The sequence below is a fragment of the Pleurodeles waltl genome, chromosome 4_2, assembly GCF_031143425.1.
Source record: "Pleurodeles waltl isolate 20211129_DDA chromosome 4_2, aPleWal1.hap1.20221129, whole genome shotgun sequence".
Taxonomy (NCBI): domain Eukaryota; kingdom Metazoa; phylum Chordata; class Amphibia; order Caudata; family Salamandridae; genus Pleurodeles; species Pleurodeles waltl.
In genome coordinates this window covers 687,127,538-687,147,853 of record NC_090443.1, presented here as the reverse complement: position 1 = coordinate 687,147,853, position 20,316 = coordinate 687,127,538, and the positions used below count along the sequence as shown (strand labels likewise).

The following is a 20,316-nucleotide window of genomic DNA, read 5'->3' as shown; positions in this document are numbered from 1 at the left end:
TACAACAAAAACGTATTTGTTACCCGCTGATTATCTTGTGCACGTACAAATCTGTATTCATCAAAAATAGCCTGGCAGGGAAATACATGTTCTCTGCTAGGATCTATATCAATATTGAATTGCTGATGGTGTGTCACATACTGCCATGAGATTAATATTTTCCAATATTAGGATCTATATCAATATTGAATTGCTGATGGTGTGTCACATACTGCCATGAGATTAATATTTTCCAATGTTTTTATTTTATTACTACATAGTGCTACATTTGCAATAATATGCACATGTCATACGTTTTAAATGTGCCATCTTTTTTCAGCTAAAAAGAAAGATGAAGACGCTGCAGCTGCCGCCTCTGTTGAAATCCCAGGTAAGTGATGCATTCACATGACATGTATTCACAATAGCCAATTTATAGTAATTGTGGAAGCATAATAAGAAAGTGGAGTTTGTAATGTCCAAAATAGTGTGAGAACCCACTTGTAATTTTGTTATAATGTCCAATTTAGTTGAATTGAAAACTTGCAAACTGTCCTTGATGTTGAATCATTTATTCAATTATTTCAAAATAGGGTACAAATGGGTACAGCCGACACGTGTTTCGCCCTCTATGGTGCATCCGCCTAGAGCTTTCTCAAGGCATCATAATAATCAATCAGAAGATTTGAGGATGTATAATCAAAACACTAATTCAAATGAAAAGGTACATCTTACAATGTAAGGTTTCAATACCTTAATTAAAATTTCGAAATCGAGAAAAGCGGCAGCCGTGTGCCGGAGTCGCGTCTTAAATAAGCGCCATCTTGACAGATTTCCCTCCTGTTGTGTGCAAAGGTCATAGAGACAGGGTAAGACGCGTCTGCCTGGAAAGTAACAAGTCAACCAATTGCAATTGGACAAGCGGCTTTGGACCTGACTCAGGGTTGTGGAGACCATTTCCATGAGTTGAACCCCTGACCTGCAACCCAAGATACTTCTCTGAAAGTTTAGAGACTTTTACAGCAGAAGAGAAAAAGTTACAGAACTTGTCCATAAAGTTGGTACTTAGAAAATGTTTACTTCTGAAAGACTGGGTTAAAGGGACCAGGCTGTTGAAAAAAAGAGCTAGCTAACTTTTTCATGGTTTATCCCTATTTGGAGCTTTTGACCACAAAGCTGGCACCACAGAGAGACCACAAAAACTTGAATTCTACATTGTAATCCACAAATCAGCCACTTATACTATTCTTGCCTCTCTGTTAGTTTTCTACTTTTAGAAAAAGTTGAAGTCTAAAGGTAAAACATTTGATTGAGACAAACCTCCAAACTAACTCCATTACCTGTCATTCACAAAAGTGCTTTGATTCCAGTCTTCCTTAACATTTGACTAGAGCAAACCAGCATCTTGTCTGCTACCATGTTCCATCATCTGTCATCTTTGGAGGGTGTGGAGGTCCTAGTTAACTGCATAGATTTTGAGATCCTGTTGTTTAATATAAAACATGTATCTTAACACCAGTTTCCTACATCCAGTTGTCTTCATTTTGGTGTTATTTTAATGGTTAAAGTTCATATTGTACAACTAAATAGGTTTGACATTTTAAAATTACTTATTTGTGAAGTTTAATATTGTTTGATTGTTTTGTTGCACAATTACCACGGGCATTATCTTCTGGTTAAGGCCTTGCTACTTGTTTTAAACCACAAAAGGTGAGTTTAGTATTCCTTAAAGAAACCTGATTAATGTAAAAGAAGGAGATGTTTTTTTCTTTGTGGCAGGACGGCCACAACACAGTACAAATCCACTACTTTTTTCTCATGTGGAAGCTTACAAATGCTTGTTAGATCGAGTCAAAGCCAGTAGCAGAGTCTGGCCTTCTTGGAAGTACATTTTAATGCTTCCAAGTTAACTACCACATTGCATGATGCATCTCAACCACCCTCTTTTTATTCTTCACATGTAGCTGCCACATTTCCTCACTCCACAATGCATCAAAAAACGGGGTGGCCATCTCGAAAGTATTAAAAACACACTGCCAAGAAGGCTGCCCCTTTACATCACAGCATGCTGTATCACACTAAATTACCCTTTATAAATGTATAAAAATGATACTATCAAGGTGGTTATCTGCCCATGTTGGTTTTACCAATGCCAATTGAATTTTAAAAGCATTTGGCATTGGCAAAGCCAGTAACGCGAGCAGCTGAAGAGTGGTGGGCAGCAGGAGAAGTTCTGTGTGAGAGTGAGAACAAGGTGAAAGAAACAGGGAAGGGGAAATAGAGGTCCAACACTGAGCTGCAATAGTGCTCTGTGTGGGAGACAGACATAAACCAAGATGGGGGTGGAGCGAATAAGAGACGGGTGAGGGGAAGAGAGAAACAGAGTAAGTGTATGTTTGATGAGGGAAGGCAAGTGTGAGAAAGAAAGAAAGAGAGAGAGAGAGAGAGAGAGAGAGAGAGAGAGAAAATAACAAGCCATGCACTACCATGGAGTGTTAAATCACAAAGACAACAAAAAATATAAAAAATAGATCTCTGATGTCAGCAGTGGAAGAAAGTGAATTCAAAAACAAGGTTGAAACCTCAATACTCCAGAGGATTGATGAAACAAAATTAGTCAGCAAGGTAAAATAGACCAAAAAGCCATTCAATCATGAGCAAACATGAAGCCTTCTCTAAAAATTATACAATATTGTTTACACTACTGTGTATGACTGACACCTAAAGATTTCTGCAGCAAGACTTCAAAACAATTCAAGGCATAGAAAAGAGAAAGGAATATTGCAAGCACTACAGGTCTGAGGGTTGCTACTACTTTCAGCAATTCAATTGGCAACAACAGGTGCCTCAGCAACAGCAGCAGAAGCCCACCCAAACCTCACAATACCAGCACCACATGTTATCAGTAGCTGGGGAGGTTCCCTTTGTTTTCCTCAGAACAATCACCAACAGCATCCAAACACTGACTTCCTTTCTTCAATGCCCACATTAAACACTCTAATAGGGGTGGCAGCATTCAGCATAGGGGAGAGTGGCAAAAAAGTCAGACAAGAGAAACAGATCCCATTTGCTGTGCACAAGTGGATGCACACTGGGGCTCAAAAATTATCTACCCCTTTTATTTCTCAGCTATGGTCAAACAGGACTACCGGAAATACCTGCAACAAGATGTTCTACTTTTACAATATGCAGGATCAATAAACAGTGGTAAGACCACATAATCACAAAGACATTCCTTCAGGCATCTCCTTGTAAGTAAAAAAAGGACAAAAGACAGAGTTCAGGGTAAATCTTGGACCTAGACCATCAAACAAGTGGGGGAATAAAGAAAAATTAAAACTAGAGCTGTTGGAATTCCTCCTTGACCTCAGATCCTTTTAGCCATGATAAAAGACTAACATCGTACGGATTCCAACAACACTACAATCATGTACCAACTGAGTAAGCCAGGAGAGAGTAGGGCTAAAAAGGGCACTTCAGTGTAGAAAAAAAACAGGTCTCTTAAGTCAGTCCTACATATCTAACAATCACCAACCAATGCATACTCTTTAATATTGTTTTCTTAAATCATGTCTGCTTGGGTTTTAAGATCTATCGTGACATTATTAAACAAATGGACCATTTAAAGTTGCAAAAAGGTTATTGCAATATGCAGAATTCAGATTACCTTGAATGGTCTATTTTAGATGATCTCATATCTTCAGAGGGCATATATCTTGACAGTATCTTGACCTCAATATAGTTTATTTCAACACTCTGCTTTTCTAATAGACCTTGCTTTTAATCTTATTTAATTAAGCTATGTTATAGCCCAAATTGTGCTTGTTTGCAAAGTCCTGTTGCTAGTGTGTCATTTATGTACATTTAAGTATTTTAATGTGGGTGCTGCAAAGAGTTGTTTTGTGGAGGGCTGTATAAATGTGTGATGGGGTGCTGCCAATCATTGCTCAAAGCTTGTCATATGGAGTACATATCTGGTGGATATTAAATATTGTGTAATATGTTTTGCTCTAGATATTCCAGAGTACATCATTCCTCTTGTTGTTACAACAAAGACACAAGAAATTTTTAATAGTCGTGTTGATGTGGATGTTACACCAGCAAACCCATACAAACTTATTAAAAAGGAAGAAATACTTCAGGATCTTAAAACAAGAGCTGCGGTTTCAGATTTCCACCCATTCAAAAAAGTGGTGATGGTAGGTACTCTGTTTTATTTCACCATAATCTTCACTCAACACATTCCGCAGCACATGTTCTGTTCATGAAGACGGCTAACGCTAGCCTAGCAGTTATGCATTTTAAAGATTGCCATTTCTCTTCATTTGTTATCTTTTGTGCACTGTCCATCTTTCCAAAAATTCATGTGGAGAGTCATGCCGGATTTTGGACCTATTATTTCGTGCAATGGCATGCCTCTTCCTCTGCCTTTTTGCTGTTTTCTCTTTTTCAGTGGGTAGCTTTTATTATTAATGTTTAGAGGAGTTCATGTGATTCCAATGGTGAAATATGAATTTCTTCCAATGGAAAGTTTTAGTTCTGAATCATTGAATCTTCATTGATAGTCATAAATGGTAGAATAATTTCCTGTTTTGTGTGTGGCTCCCTGATCACTTTGCTTAAGTGTACTTTCCATTTAAATATCACACCAGTTGTCAGTGATCATCTGTCCTAATGATGAGCAGCACCCCATAATAGCCTAGCAGACGCTAGAGTTGTCCTGGAACTAAACAGATGAAACTCCAAGAAGCGGTTTTAATCCTGAAGAGTAGCATCATTTTCAGAACTTCCACAAGATATTTCCTGCTTCAACCGTAAATGTAAATCAGGCAAACAAAAAGGTAATTGAAAGAAAATAAATAAACTAAATACACAAAAACATCACAAATTACTATTGAATTTGTGCATGTTAAAAGATGCCCATACCCTATTCTGAGGTTGTCCACCAAATGATGCAGCTTGTCATTAATGGTGAGAGAAGGTCACTGGATGGATAGAGATAGTCACTAAATGCCATGGATGGCCCTCAGATGTAAGATAGTGCCATCATATGTGAGGGTAGCTGCTATATGAAAGCAGGTTCACTACATGCATGAGGTGGCTTCTACATACAGCAAGGATAGGGAACATTTGCTGCATGTACTCCTAAATACATGACCAGGAATGCAGTTGTTTGGTCATCAGTTATACAATGGCACACAAGCACCATAACTCTCAAGCTCATTTGTTTTCTTGCTCTCTTGCTCTCTCTCTGTCTCTCTCTCTCTTTCTCTCCTCCTCTATCTTTCCCTCTCTTTTTCTCAGTTGCTTACAACAAACCCCTCGTGTCTTTTCTACATCCCTCACTTACAAGCTGGTTATCCAGATCTTTAACACACGAATGGCAGCTAACATTAAAACAGCTGGTTCTGTGGGGCCCTCATGCTGGTAGTCTGCAGCTCTGCTGCACCATTGAGAGCTACACTCCCACAGCACCAGACCTAGATGATTCATGATGGACCCAGCCATGTTTTAAATGAAAGTGGCAAAGAACTCAACAAATGCAAACATAATGTTTAATGTATTTTTATGTTATTTTTCTGTAGGGTGTTTTTAGCGTAATTGTCCATATCGTTCAGCAGCTCCAGAAATATTCTTTTAATTTTAGTATTTAACATGTCATTCATTATATACATTACTGTAGTAAATGTAAGGCTAAAATACAATGCTGCTCTCTTCATAAATTTTCTTCTTTTCAGGATTATCCAGGAGAAGAACTTTTACTAGTCTTGGACAGTGATTTCAAATATGGACAGAACTTTTATCTCATTACAGCGGAAGAGTGGAAAGAAAAAATATTAAATGTAAGTCATTATATATAATGCAGGACTGTGTGTGTGTGTGGAGTAGGATGTTGGACCATATACCATTGTTAGGTAGAGTCTCCGATATGTGAATCACTTGTTCTGAGGATGTCTGCGGTAGCTATTCAAATTACCTGAATCTCCAAAGGAGATTGAAAGGATTTTCAAGTAGTAGAGAGAGTGTAGTGAGACAATTTTATTATCGATTTGCCATTAGATAAGATTCGAAATTTACCTACCAGAGGGCAATTTCAATTTGAGTCTGAAAATCTACCTTAAAGGAGTATGAAAGATTCAGAGAGGAAAGTTGAACCTCTATTTGGCATTATTCCTGTGCCTTGTGGGATATTTGTTTGTTTGATAATGCTGAAGGAATCTGAGCCAGAGCTGAGTCAGAGAAATAAGAGAACTTTTGAAAGACTCTGAGAAGAGCAAGACCAAGATTAGGGGGAACAGGTTATTTTGTTTTGTAGTTTTTAAAACACGTTTAGTTGGACTCTGTAAGAAATGGGGTCATAAGGTTGAGGGAAATGGAAGAGGGGAATGGAAGCCCCACTCAGGCAAGAGCCACAATCCTTGTCAAGTTGAACCACAAAAGTCTCCAAATTAACCTGTGCTGAACCCCCTGATAGCTTGGCACAATAATAAAGTAAAAACCTAACAAAAATAAAAATGCCAAATCAATTTGGAAAACTAGAGTAAATCTTAATTAGTAAAATGATACCAAAACATAAAAAATCCAAATAGTAAAACTGGAAACATTCAATTCGAAAGTTTTAAGTGAAAATAGTACCTAAAAACACAAAGCACTACTCGTGGTCATCTGGTCCTTCTAGGCTAAGGGGGAAAAGTCACAAGTTCAGGCAGACAGCAATGGAGATCAGGTTGGATACAAGGAAAATGTTAGTCCCGCTGAAGAGTTACCATCAAGGTCCAGCGCAAAGAGCTCTGTTCATGTTGGTGGAGGGTGGGAGGGGGGAGGCTGAACGTCGTGGATGGTTGTTGATGTAACACAAACCGCAGTCCGGTGGTCAGGGATGGTCATTGCTGTAGCATCGCAAATTTTCGTTGCTGTAGCTTTGCCTTGACAGTTGTCATAGGCTGTCATTGCTGTAGCACTTAGTGCAGATCTCACATTGGTGGTCTTTGCTGTTGATCACTGACGACAGAAGAACAGGTCTCACAGGAATTTCACGTTGGCAGTCGTCGTGGACCTCAGAGTCTTGGCATGACTGGGAGAGCCTAAACGTAATAATTCTCACCCTTTCGTAAAGAGGAGTACACTCTGATGCCAGCCACGGGTTCAGGACCTGTGGAGGTACTTCTTGGGGATTAGAGACTCACTCCAGCAGGGCTCAGGCAGGTCCAGTTGCATGTCCAGGCAGGTCCAGTTGCAACAGGATGGCTGGACAGTGCTGGGGGGGGGGGGGTCTCTGAAGCTTGCAGTGTCCCTGTATCTCATATAGGAGGTAAGCCAACTGTTTCTTGGAGTCACTCTGGTTTACCTGTGATGAGGGCAGTAGATTGAGTTTTCCTTTCAGACAGTAAGGCAGTCCTTCAAGTACCAGGGCAGTCTCCTGGCAACAGGCTAGACCTCCTTCTGTAACTTCCACAGGTTCAAGAGTGTTCTCAAGAGTGGCTCTGGAGGTTCATTATTTATACCTGGTACCAGCCTTTGTGTCTGGGGACTCCATGTCCATGTCTCCACCACATCAACATTCTGGAAAGGTCTTCCACTGTCGAGGATCCAAACTGTCTGAGGATGACGAGAGGCAGGGCAGGTCTGATGTTGGGTTACTTTGTGTGTTCAATAGGCAAAGCCATGTGAAATGTAAGGGGGGTGTAGGTGCAGCCCCTCCCCAGTTAACCTGCCAGTTAACCTGCCAGAATGGCCATCCTGTCCATAGCTGAGCCTCCTTTTGTGTAATTGTCTGTAAACAGTACACAGACCCCAACAGCAGAGCCATTTACAGTCATCTGACCCAGATTAATGACAGAAGGAACAAACGGTTTGGACAAGGAAATGCAAACTTACTAAAAGTGGCATTTTCAGAATGCTAACTTAATATCCGACTTTACCAGTATAGAAGATTTTAAATTACAATTCATTTCACAGTAAATAGCATATCTCTATCCGCAATCAAAAGTTACCACTTATTATATGTAATAAGGAAGGCTAGTGTTAGTCAACGGGTGAGATGGACCTTAAAACAATGAATTACTACTGTACATGTGTTTCACTACCAGAACATATAAGACTTAAACCCGCATGTCCTACTTTTTAAATAAAATATACCATGCCCTAATAGCTTTTAGGGCCTCAGTAGGGGTGACTTATAAGTATTAAAAAGGAATGTTTAGGGCTTGCAAAAGGCTTATTTATTTTGCCAGATTGAAATGACAGTTTAAACTGCACTTCAGGTTTCAGTGATACACTGAGGCATGTTTTAAAATGTTACTTTAGTGTGAGGCTCAATGCCCTGTAAGAAATGCTGCAACCCTGTAAGAAATTGGATTGGATACAGTATCTTATTGCACCCTATGCACTAGACTCCATGTAGGAGGCATACGTGGCAAGGCCCTTTGTTGGATACACTCCTTCCTGATAGGCAGAACACAGAAAGTCAAACTCCCACCACATCTGTCAGAACCTACAGACATAAGCTGTGGAGTACCCCAAGGATCATCGTTGAGCCCCACGCTGTTCAACATCTACAGGACCCCAGTCACCCCTATCACCAGGAACTACTGTATGAACATGTGTCCTACGCAGATGACACCCAGCTGATTATCTCCCTGACGAAAACTCTTCAAAAGCAAAGAAGAATTTCAGGAACGGTATGGAAGCAGTTGCCACCTGGATGAGGGAAAGCTGCCTTAAGCTGAACTACGAGAAAAACGGGTCCTCATCATGGGACCTTCCTCCTCAGCCTGGGATGACTCCTGGTGTCCCTCAACATTCGGCAGGCCCCCTACCCCCACAGATCACGCACGAAACCTCAGTGTCATCCTCAACACTCAAGATGACCAGACAGGTCAACTCTGTTGACTCCACTTGTTTCCACAACCTCCGTCGCCTAGAGAAGATCTTCAGATACTAACCGACTGCTGAAAAACCGTGACACACCCACTAATCATGAGCAGACTTGACTACGGCAATGCCTTCTACGCCAGAACCACCAAAAAGAACCTGAGCAAGCTGCAACAGATTCAGAACGTTGTCGCCAGGCTCATCCTAAACATTCCCCGTTGAGAGCACATCAGAGGACACTTGGAAAACCTCCACTGGCTCACCGTTAAAAAGAGGATCAACTTCAAACTCCTTGTGCACGCCTACGGAGCCCGTCACAACAGCGGACCCAGCTACCTCAACTGGTACTTCCCTTCCAGTCCTCTCTGCTCGTCCCAGCAGTCACTCGCCAACATACCCCACATAAAGAAGTCCTCAGCTGGAGGAAGATCTTTCACATACCTGGCAGCTAAAGATTGGAACACCTTACAGCTTCATCTCAGATAGTCACCATCGCTGCCTCAGTTCAGGAAGGACTTCAAGACCTGGCTCTTCAGCTGATCTCTGGAGACACACCTCAGCGACTTGAGACCCTATGGGTGAGTAGTGCGCTTTGAAATCACTTGATTGATTGATTATTGGTTGAGGAAGTGTGGAAGCCCCTCTCAGGCAACAATCAAAATTCTTGTCAGCGTGAGCCACAAAAATCACTAAAGTAACCTGTGCTTAACCCTCTGGTAGCTTGACACAAAGCCGTCAGGCTTAACTTGAAGGCAAAATGTAAAGTATTTATGGAGAAGACAAACATTAATGGAGTGAATACATAACACAAGAAAAATCCCAGGCTAGTTTAGAAAAACAGAGTACATTTTAATGAGCAAACTAAGATCAGAGCAACAAAAATCCAATCAGTAGAACAAGAGGTATGCGATTTCAAGGTTTTAGGTAGATATGGCCATAAAAGCACAAAGCACCTCTCATAGTCATCTGGTCTTGCTAGACTGTGAAAAAGTCACCAGTTCAGGCCGACTGCGATGGAGAACGGGACGGATACTGGAACTAGGTTATTCTCACTGGAAAAGTTGCCTTCCCATAGTTGGGCGTGAAGAGTTCCCTTTAAGGTCCAGGAGGCCACGAGGAGCAGGGAGAGCATCGTGGACTGTCGTAGATGTACGCAAAGATCAAGTGTCACTGCCGTCATTCCTGGAGCTTCCTGTTGACGTTCACCGCAGGCTGTCGTTGTGGTAGTGTGAAGTGCAGCTCTTGCGGTGCCTGTTACTGAAACATTAAGAGTCCGGTTTAACTGAGCTTTGCATTGGAGGTTGTTGTGGGTGGCAGAGTCTCAGTGCTAATGGGCCTGTTCGCAAAGAATCCAACACTTCAAGATTTCACCTTTCTTCACAGGAGGAGCTCAACTGATGTCAACCAGCGGTCCAGGACCTGGGGAAGCACCAAATGGGGATCAGGAACTCACTCAAGCAGAGGCCAGTTGGCTCAGGCATGTCCAGTTGCAGGTCCAGGCAATTAGGTCAGCTCCAGGCAGTAGGTTTGCTGGGCAGTTGCAGAGAGGCCTCTGGAGCTTAATGTGTCCCTGCAGCTCAGACAGGAGGTCAGCTATGTAACAGTTGGAGTCACTCAGGTAGTTTAGGATGAAGGGAGCAGGCCCAGTCTTCATCCTTAGAGAGCAAGGCAGAATTGTGATTTTAAAATCCAAGTTTACTCTTAAAGATTATTTTACATTAAAATTCATTTGAGTGTGAATACCATATCTCCATCTGCTGCCAATCAAAAGTTATCACTTATTAAATGTAATAAATTAATCCAGTGTTAGTCAATGGGAGAGATAGGCCCCCCAACAGTGAAAACGACTGAGTTTTTCACTGCCAGGAGATGTAACACTTAAGTACACATGTCCTGCTTTTTAAATACAAAGCACCCTGCACTAGTAGCCTTTAGACCCTACCTTAGATGTGACATATGCATTAAAAAGGACGGTTTAGGCCTGGGAAAACGTTTATTTTGCCAGGTAGAAATGGCTGTGTACAATTGCACTACTGCTTGCAGTGGCAGGTCAGAGACATAGTTCAAAGGGCTCCTTCAGTGGTGGCACATGAAATTAAAATTACAAGCCTGGGGTACAAGCAGTACCATTAATAGGGACTTGTAAGTAAATTAAATGTACCAATAAGGTGTAAACCAATTGTACCATGTTCTTAGGGAGAGAACACAAACACTTTAACACTGGTTAGCAGGGAAAAAGTACAGAGATCCAATGCCAACACAAAAGGGTTCTGCAACAGAATTCAAAAATCTGGGTGTGGCCCTGCAAAAAGGGTCAAGTCCAGCAGACTCATTAATGGTAATTATGTATGCATGCATTTAAGGGTTTCTGTGCAGTGCTTCATTGTGACTTTTTGTCACCTCTGTTCTCTCATAGGAGAGAGCACAAGTAGGGAGCTGAGTTCAGTATCCAGTCTGGAGGAAGCCATGCCACAGGTGATGTCAGTACATGAAATGAGTCACTCAAAGTCTCCTCAGATGGGACTTCAATGTTGGAGCTCAACAGGCAAGCACATGATTTTGATAGGCTCAGTAGGATCATGTATTATTGTTGGGATGGAGCATTTGGAAGGCCAAATGTGTATATATCATAACTGATTTTAAATGCAGATCATCGTTTGCAACCACAGACCTAAGGACCTTGCAAGGTGAATTGCCTATGTTCCTGTAAGACCACAACAAATTAATTCATTGATCTATGAATTTTAAACTGAAGTTGCAAGAGAAATGTTCCTAATGTTTCTTAGTTCTGACTCACTGGGCTGAAAATAATTATATTTATCTGGTTGGTTTGTGGCAGCAAGTCTTATGGAAAGAGAAACGTATATAGACATTTAACTGACTGAAAAACATAGATACATACGGCCCAAAACTATACACTCCCATACATTCCGTGTTGAGCTACAGAGCTATTGACAGACAACCCCAGCATAAGGCCAGTTTCCAGGACCTGCATGAATGGAGGACAGGTAAGTAAGCTTTGTTACAAGCCATACTGTTGTCCCTGGAAATGCAGAAACCAGATAGTACTTCAAACTTGCTGAAAAGCCTAAGGCCTCTCTTTTTTGCTTTGGCTATAAAGGGGTAGGCAGGTGAAACAGTGAAGGATTTTTCGCAACAATGACATAACATCTCTTTGGGTTCCTGTTGTCTGATTACAACCCTGCTTGCATATGTGTACAGGAGGATGCTCTCGCAGGATGACATGTTGGTATGAGACTGCTGTGTGTCATGCAATAAGTTGTTCGAAAGTATGATTTTCAGTAGGCTAGGCCATGGAACATCATCTCTAATTTCGATTAGACTTAGCAGTATTAAGTACCTCATGGAGCATAGGCACATGAGATCACAGGACTTAGTAGTGCAAGGAAGGACCTAAGCACACAAGGCTATGTCCCTGTCAACAAGGCTCAGCAGCAAAGAACATCCCTGCTGATTTAAACCTAAACGCTCAAAAGAAGACAGCCAAGAATGTGCCCTCTAGTCTGATGCTTTTTTTACACAGCTATATAGAATCAAAAAGTGAACACTAGTTAGGAGAGCGGCATTTGCTTACATCCAAAATTAACCATAGCAAGTGTCTAATCCAATTTAAAATACTCTCCCAAACTTTTGGAGTCACCAGTCCTCTCTCAGGTAGCCACATCTTCATGGAAATCATTTGGGGTGAAACTGTCACATTGCCATTTGTGTATTCCAGGTATACAGTCTTAGCCTTTAGCACAAAGAAGGTTATAAGGCTTTGGTGCATCAGCCTAGTGTTTGTCTGCCATTTAGTCAAGCCATCAGGCCAATTTCTCTCCTCAGTTTAGCTGCCTCTCAGGTAAAACCTTACCCTGTTGAAAATGATTTGTAGTTTCAGCCAGCACACTAACTTCAAAGATCCTCATATCCAAGTCCAACACCATTACCGTTAAGCGCTCAAAGTAGGGGTATGGTGGGGTGCTGCAGCACCCCTAAAATAACTGTATTCAGGTTCCTAACTGTAGGAGGCTGGCCTGGCTTATAGTGGGTACCTTGTGGTACTTACACCTTATGCCAGGTCCAGTTATCCCTTATTAGTAGAAGAGAGGTGTTTCTAGCAGCTTAGGCTGTTAGAGGTACCTATGGCAAAGCAGCTTAGGCTGAACTAGGAGACATGCAAAGCTCCTACTATACCACTTATATCATATAGCACAATATCATAAGAAAACACAATACTCAGAGTTACTAAAAGTAAAGGTACTTTATTTTAGTGACAATATGCCAAAAGTATCTCAGAGGATACCCACACTTAGGAGGTAAGTAATATACACAGATTATATGTACACAAACCCAAAACAGGTAAGTAACAGTAAGAAAAGTAGTGCAAACAATGTAGAATCACAATAGGTAGACATAGGCCTAGGGGCAACAGAAGCCATATACTCCAAAAGTGGAATGCGAATCACGAATGGACCCCAGACCTATGGGAGGTTGTAGAGGGTCGCTGGGTCTGTGATAAAACAGTAAGGGTGTCCAAAATACCCCACCCCAAGACCCTGAAAAGTAGGAGTAAAGTTACCCTACTTCCCCAGAAAGACAGTATAGTCGTGATAGGGATTCTGCAAGAACCACAAGCACCAGCAAAACACTGAAGACGGATTCCTGGACCTGAGGACCTGTAAAGGAAGGGGACCAAGTCCAAGAGTCACGCAAGTGTCCAGGGGGGGCAGGAGCCAACTAAACCCCGGATGAAGATGCAAAAAAGGGCTGCCTCCAGGTGGAAGAAGCCAAAGATTCTGCAACAACGGAAGGGTCCAGGAACTTCTCCTTTGGATGGAAGATGTCCCACAGCGTGCTGAAGGTTGCAGAAATACCGCAAACAGGCCTTGCTAGCTGCAAGGGGTGCGGTTGAGGATTTTGGGTGCTTCTGGGGACCAGGAATGACCAGGATGTCGCCCCTTGGAGGAGGAGACAGAGGGGACGCTCAGCAACTCAGAGAGCCCCCGCAGAAGCAGGCAGCACCCGTAGAAGTACCTGAACAGGCACTTAAAAAATCTGAGGACAGCAGTCGACTCAGAGTCACAAAGGAGGGTCCCACGACGTCGGATTTCAACTCAGCGAGTTGGGCAATGCAGGACGGTGTGCTGGGGACCCAGGCTAGGCTGTGCACAAAGGAAGTCCTGGAAAAGTGCACAGAAGCCGGAGCAGCTGCAAAATCACGCAGTACACAGGTTTGCTGTCTCGCGTGGGGAGGCAAGGACTTACCTCCACCAAATTTGGACTGTGGGAGACACTTGGACCCAGCTCCTGTGTTCCAGGGACCACGCTCGTCAGGATGAGAGGGGACCCAGAGGACCGGTGATGCAGTAATTTGGTGCCTGCGTTGGCAGGGGGAAGATTCCGTCGACCCACGGGAGATTTCTTCTTGGCTTCCAGTGCAGGGTGAAGGCAGACAGCCCTCAGAGCATGCATTAACAGGAAACAGTTGAGAAAGCCGGCAGGATGAGGCACTATAATGTTACTGGTAGTCTTCTTGCTACTTTGTTGCGGTTTTGCAGGCCTCCTGGAGCAGTCAGCGGTCGATCCTTGGCAGAAGTTGAAGAGGGAAGTGCGGAGGAACTCTGGTGAGCTCTTGCATTCGTTATCTGAGGAATAGCCCAGAGGACAGACCCTAAATAGCCAGAAAAGGAGGTTTGGCTACTAAGAAAGGAGGCTTGGCTACTGAAAGAGGTAAGCACCTATCAGGAGGGGTCTCTGACGTCACCTGCTGGCACTGGCCACTCAGAGCTGTCCATTGTGCCCCAACTCCTCTGAATCCAAGATGGCAGAGGTCTGGAACACACTGGAGGAGCTCTGGGCACCTCACCTGGGAAAGGTCACTCCCCTTTCCTTTGTCCAGTTTCGCGCCAGAGCAGGGCTGGGGGATCCCTGAACCTGTGTAGACTGGCTTATGCGGAGATGGGCACCATCTGTGCCCATCAAAGCTCCTCCCCAGCCCTTCACACCTATTTCCAAAGGGAGAGGGTGTAACACCCTCTCTCAGAGGAAATCCTTTGTTCTGCCTTCCTGGGCCTGGGCTGCGCAGACCCTGGGGGGCAGAAACCTGTCTGAGGGGTTGGCAGCAGCTGCAGTGGAAACCCCGGAAAGGCAGTTTGGCAGTACCCGGGTTCTGTGCTAGAGACACGGGGGATCATGGAATTGTCCCCCCAATTCCAGAATGGGATTGGGGGGACAATTCCATGATCTTAGACATGTTACATGGCCATGTTCGGAGTTACCATTGTGACGCTACACATAGGTAGTGACCTATGTGTAGTGCACACGTGTAATGGTGTCCCTGCACTCACAAAGTTCGGGGAATTTGCCCTGAACAATGTGGGGGCACCTTGGCTAGTGCCAGGGTGCCCACACACTAAGTAACTTGGCACCCAACCTTCACCAAGAGAGGGTTAGACATATAGGTGACTTATAAGTTACTTATGTGCAGTGATAAATGGCTGTGAAGTAATGTGGACGTTATTTCACTCAGGCCGTAGTGGCAGTCCTGTGTAAGAATTTGTCTGAGCTCCCTATGGGTGGCAAAAGAAATGCTGCAGCCCATAGGTATCTCCTGGAACCCCAATACCCTGGGTACCTAGGTACCATATGCAGGGGAATTTTATGAGTGTTCCAGTGTGCCAATTCGAATTGGTAAAATTTGTCACTAGCCTGCAGTGACAATTTTAGAAAGCAGAGAGAGCATAAACACTGAGGTTCTGGTTAGCAGAGCCTCAGTGATACAGTTAGGCACCACACAGGGAACACATACAGGGCATACATTATGAGCACTGGGGTCCTGCCTAGCAGGATCCCAGTGACACCTGGGCAAAAACAAACAGACATACAGTGAAAATGGGGATAACATGCCAGGCAAGATGGTACTTTCCTACACTAATGTGAATGAGCAATAAAGATGCATTTAGATTTGTTTTTATCTTGGCACATTTACTGAGCTCAAAGACATAAGTCAAATGTCAGGATATGCCTTCTGACAAATTGCTGCTTATTCCTTTAACATGGAGACTGATGTTTATTTTTCTTGTTTTCTCTGCAAAGTTAGAAGATTTTGTAAACTAAACTGTCTGACAATCTTGTTATGATATGGGCAGTGCAGAAGGAAAGGCTGTAGGATGTCAGTTTTTTCTAACACAACATCATCTCAATACTTGTAAATAAACTGTACAAGTAATTCAGAACATATCAGCATTCAGGAAAGTATGAATGAAGCATGTTTTTTGTAATTCTGAAGTGTGAAGGAAAAAGATTTTAATAGGATCAAAACAAATCAAGGGCCAGAAGTATCATTCTTTACAATAGCGATTACCTAATTGCGTTTTTTTGCGAATTGCAATCAATTAATCGATATTGAAATGTAAGAAACTCCAGGAGTTTCATACTGCGATTCGCAAGGGCTCGCAAATGGACCTACCTCATTAATATTCATGAGGTAGGTCGCAATTTGCGAGCCCTTGAAAATGGCTACAATCACAGGGATGGTGGCCTGGTGGGCTCAGCAGACCAACCTTGGCTGTGATTGCTTTTCAATAAAGCAATCTTTTTTTTTTTTTTTAAATGCAGTTCGTTTTCCTCAAAGGAAAACGGGATGCGTTTAAAAATGAAAAGTTTTCTTTTCATTGTTTAAGAGTAGGCAGTGGTCCGTGGGACTACTGCCTGCTCTTAAAAAAATATTTTCGCATGCATTCAGGTGACCACAAATTTGAAATTGGTGTTAACTGCGATTGTTTTGCGACCACATTCACGGTCACAAAACAATCATACATACCTCTGCGATTCGGTATTAGGAAGGGACGCCCTTGACACGCCCCTTCCTAATACCGAATCAGTATGTAGTCGCAAATCCAATTTGCGATTCAGTAACAAGTTACCAAATCGCAAATTGTATTTGTTACATACCAAAATGCAGTTTTTGCAGTTGCGTGATCGCAAAGCACTTTGATCCATCGGGCCCTAAGACTCTTAACTTGGTGATGTGATGATAAATAATTGCTGAAACCCAATTTGCACACATTAGTTGTGTGTTATATAAATCTATTAGTTATACTGCATGTCACTATAATTGTTTTGGCTATTTCAGTTACGAATGAGCTGTCTGTAAATTACATTGTGCTTCCTCACCATTCTTTAGTTCTATATTTGTAGCAGGATGCTTTAAAATGCACATCAAAATTGCACACACGATTCCAAAAAGAAAGGTTCTTCATAGACCAATAGGTTCTACATACCACAGAAAAGAAAAAGTTATTTCTTTCAAAGCACAAGCCCTCACTCACCTTACGGTGACATGCTTCATCATAGGGCTGTGCTCCTCGTCAGGCTGGCGCTGCAATGCCTGACGGGCCCCACGAGGGGGCTCTTTGCCGGAGATGTTGTTTAAGGAGAAATGCACAACCGGTCAAAAAGAAGTGTGGAGGATTGGTATAGTAGTGGTTAAAATTGTCTAGAGGTAGAAAATAAATACGTCTTTAATTTGGTGTAGATACCTCTGACAAGGTTAAAAACAATAAATAGGGAAATGGTAAAATAATGTCTACGCTCCCCATAAAAAGAGAAATTATTATTAATAGCAATTACTGACTCTCACATTGGGGAGTAGTATAAATGAAGCAAGTAGACACAGGGTCCCCTGTGCTACTCTACATCACAGGTCAACATGTTTCTCGCTAAATGGTAGTCAAAAATGATCTTAGTGCGATTCGTCAGGACCTTAATAAACGTACCTAATCCTTTAGATATTTGGAAAACCCTTATTTAGGGAGAACAGAGCCTATAGGAAATAGAAGAAAAAAAGAGATCGAAGCACATCATTAATATTAAACATAACTCGTGCTCATTGTTTGTTGGAACACCACAACCACTCGTGAAAAATACCAGAAGTGCCATGTGCTTAACAAACAGATGTGTAATAGTACGGATAAATCAAGAACGTATATCACACTGCTTACCCTCATAATTTATATGTAGGGCCTCATCAGGGAAAGTAATAACTTGAAGCTATCCCTAGATATACATCGAAAATGGACACATAGTGAGAAGACAGGCAAATTATAAAGAGGACATCATAATCTAGTAATCAAGACATTTATCAGACACAAATTCAGAGATTATGACCAGAAGGTTGAGTCAGAACAATTAATCTTAAACTGCAAAACATGAAGGTTCACAAAATATAGCCACGTGGGCCTATAAAAGTGATTTATAACAACAAAGTATATGGATGTGACCACCGTCACAACCCCACATTAATCGAGCCAAAAAAGTGCTCGTAAATCCAAAAGAACAGCTAGGTACAAGTCAACACTGGGTGGTGCATAGCAGCGCGTGTGTAAACACCCAGTAAAGAATATCTGAGCGCTCTCTTCCAGCTCCGGCCGCCGTAACAGTGCGGTCCGGGGCGGCATTCGACCCTTATTCAGGTTCGCTCTCAGCCCCGGTTGCTTTTCGAAGCCACCTGGAGCCGGGTTTAGACACGTCGCGCTCAGATATTCTTTACTGGGTGTTTACACACGCGCTGCTATGCACCACCCAGTGTTGACTTGTACCTAGCTGTTCTTTTGGATTTACGAGCACTTTTTTGGCTCGATTAATGTGGGGTTGTGACGGTGGTCACATCCATATACTTTGTTGTTATAAATCACTTTTATAGGCCCACGTGGCTATATTTTGTGAACCTTCATGTTTTGCAGTTTAAGATTAATTGTTCTGACTCAACCTTCTGGTCATAATCTCTGAATTTGTGTCTGATAAATGTCTTGATTACTAGATTATGATGTCCTCTTTATAATTTGCCTGTCTTCTCACTATGTGTCCATTTTCGATGTATATCTAGGGATAGCTTCAAGTTAATACTTTCCCTGATGATGCCCTACATTTAAATTATGAGGGTAAGCAGTGTGATATACGTTCTTGATTTATCCGTACTATTACACATCTGTTTGTTAAGCACATGGCACTTCTGGTATTTTTCACGAGTGGTTGTGGTGTTCCAACAAACAATGAGCACGAGTTATGTTTAATATTAATGATGTGCTTCGATCTCTTTTTTTCTTCTATTTCCTATAGGCTCTGTTCTCCCTAAATAAGGGTTTTCCAAATATCTAAAGGATTAGGTACGTTTATTAAGGTCCTGACGAATCGCACTAAGATCATTTTTGACTACCATTTAGCGAGAAACATGTTGAACTGTGATGTAGAGTAGCACAGGGGACCCTGTGTCTACTTGCTTCATTTATACTACTCCCCAATGTGAGAGTCAGTAATTGCTATTAATAATAATTTCTCTTTTTATGGGGAGCGTAGACATTATTTTACCATTTCCCTATTTATTGTTTTTAACCTTGTCAGAGGTATCTACACCAAATTAAAGACGTATTTATTTTCTACCTCTAGACAATTTTAACCACTACTATACCAATCCTCCACACTTCTTTTTGACCGGTTGTGCATTTCTCCTTAAACAAGATCTCCGGCAAAGAGCCCCCTCGTGGGGCCCGTCAGGCATTGCAGCGCCAGCCTGACGAGGAGCACAGCCCTATGATGAAGCATGTCACCGTAAGGTGAGTGAGGGCTTGTGCTTTGAAAGAAATAACTTTTTCTTTTCTGTGGTATGTAGAACCTATTGGTCTATGAAGAACCTTTCTTTTTGGAATCGTGTGTGCAATTTTGATGTGCATTATATTGGGAACCTCACACACGGGACCAGGAGTCTTTTCTCCGAATATCCCTTTCTTTTGCCCCTCCTTTGTTGGTTTTTGATGCTTTAAAATGCACCACCAATGACACACTATTCCCTTTCCACTCGCATGCTAAATGGACGTGGCTCATTTGCTACCCTTGTTTTCGTGTCACGCTTGGATTTTTCACAATCCCTCTGACTTCATTGATGGCAGCCCCCCAACTCTGAATATTTCTCCAGTACCACTGTTATTACATCATGCTTACTATTGACGACTGGCTTGACACCAATGTCAAAGGTACAAACAACTGCAGCTTCACTGTCCAGAGAGCAATCAAGGTACATCTATGTTAAGAAATGGACCATTGAGACATTCGAGGGCAAGACATTGAAATATTTGTTGAGGGAATCATCAACAAAATTTTCAACATTAACCCAAAAATCGACTTTGAAAAGAAAGTCCACCAGGATGATCTACTGTTCCTTAGAACCGCCTCACGAAACTTTGCTTATGGTGATCACAGTTCCTTCCAGAACATATGGTGCAGACTTCATTGAAGCCTTTATCCCTTCTGGTGAGTTTAAAGGTGAAAACTGTGACAAAAACTTCACCAGTGCCGAAATATTTGCAGAAAAGCCAAAACATTTGAAACCGGTTCCTTTTTTGACTGATGATGCACTAGATTTGGCTGCAGCTGCACTACTATCTCTGCCTTCTGCAGACGTAG

At 42.3% G+C, this 20,316-nt stretch overlaps 1 protein-coding gene across 2 annotated transcripts in view; it reads left to right on the top strand.

Moving 5' to 3' along the window:
- DNAI3 (dynein axonemal intermediate chain 3) overlaps positions 1–20,316 on the top strand; it is a 623,392-nt gene that overhangs the window by 95,785 nt on the left and 507,291 nt on the right. For both annotated transcript variants that reach the window (XM_069232274.1, XM_069232273.1), the window contains exons 3-5: positions 320–370; positions 3,994–4,178; positions 5,718–5,822. In XM_069232274.1, the coding sequence (XP_069088375.1) occupies positions 320–370; positions 3,994–4,178; positions 5,718–5,822 (341 nt within the window). The remainder of the gene's footprint in view (positions 1–319; positions 371–3,993; positions 4,179–5,717; positions 5,823–20,316) is intronic.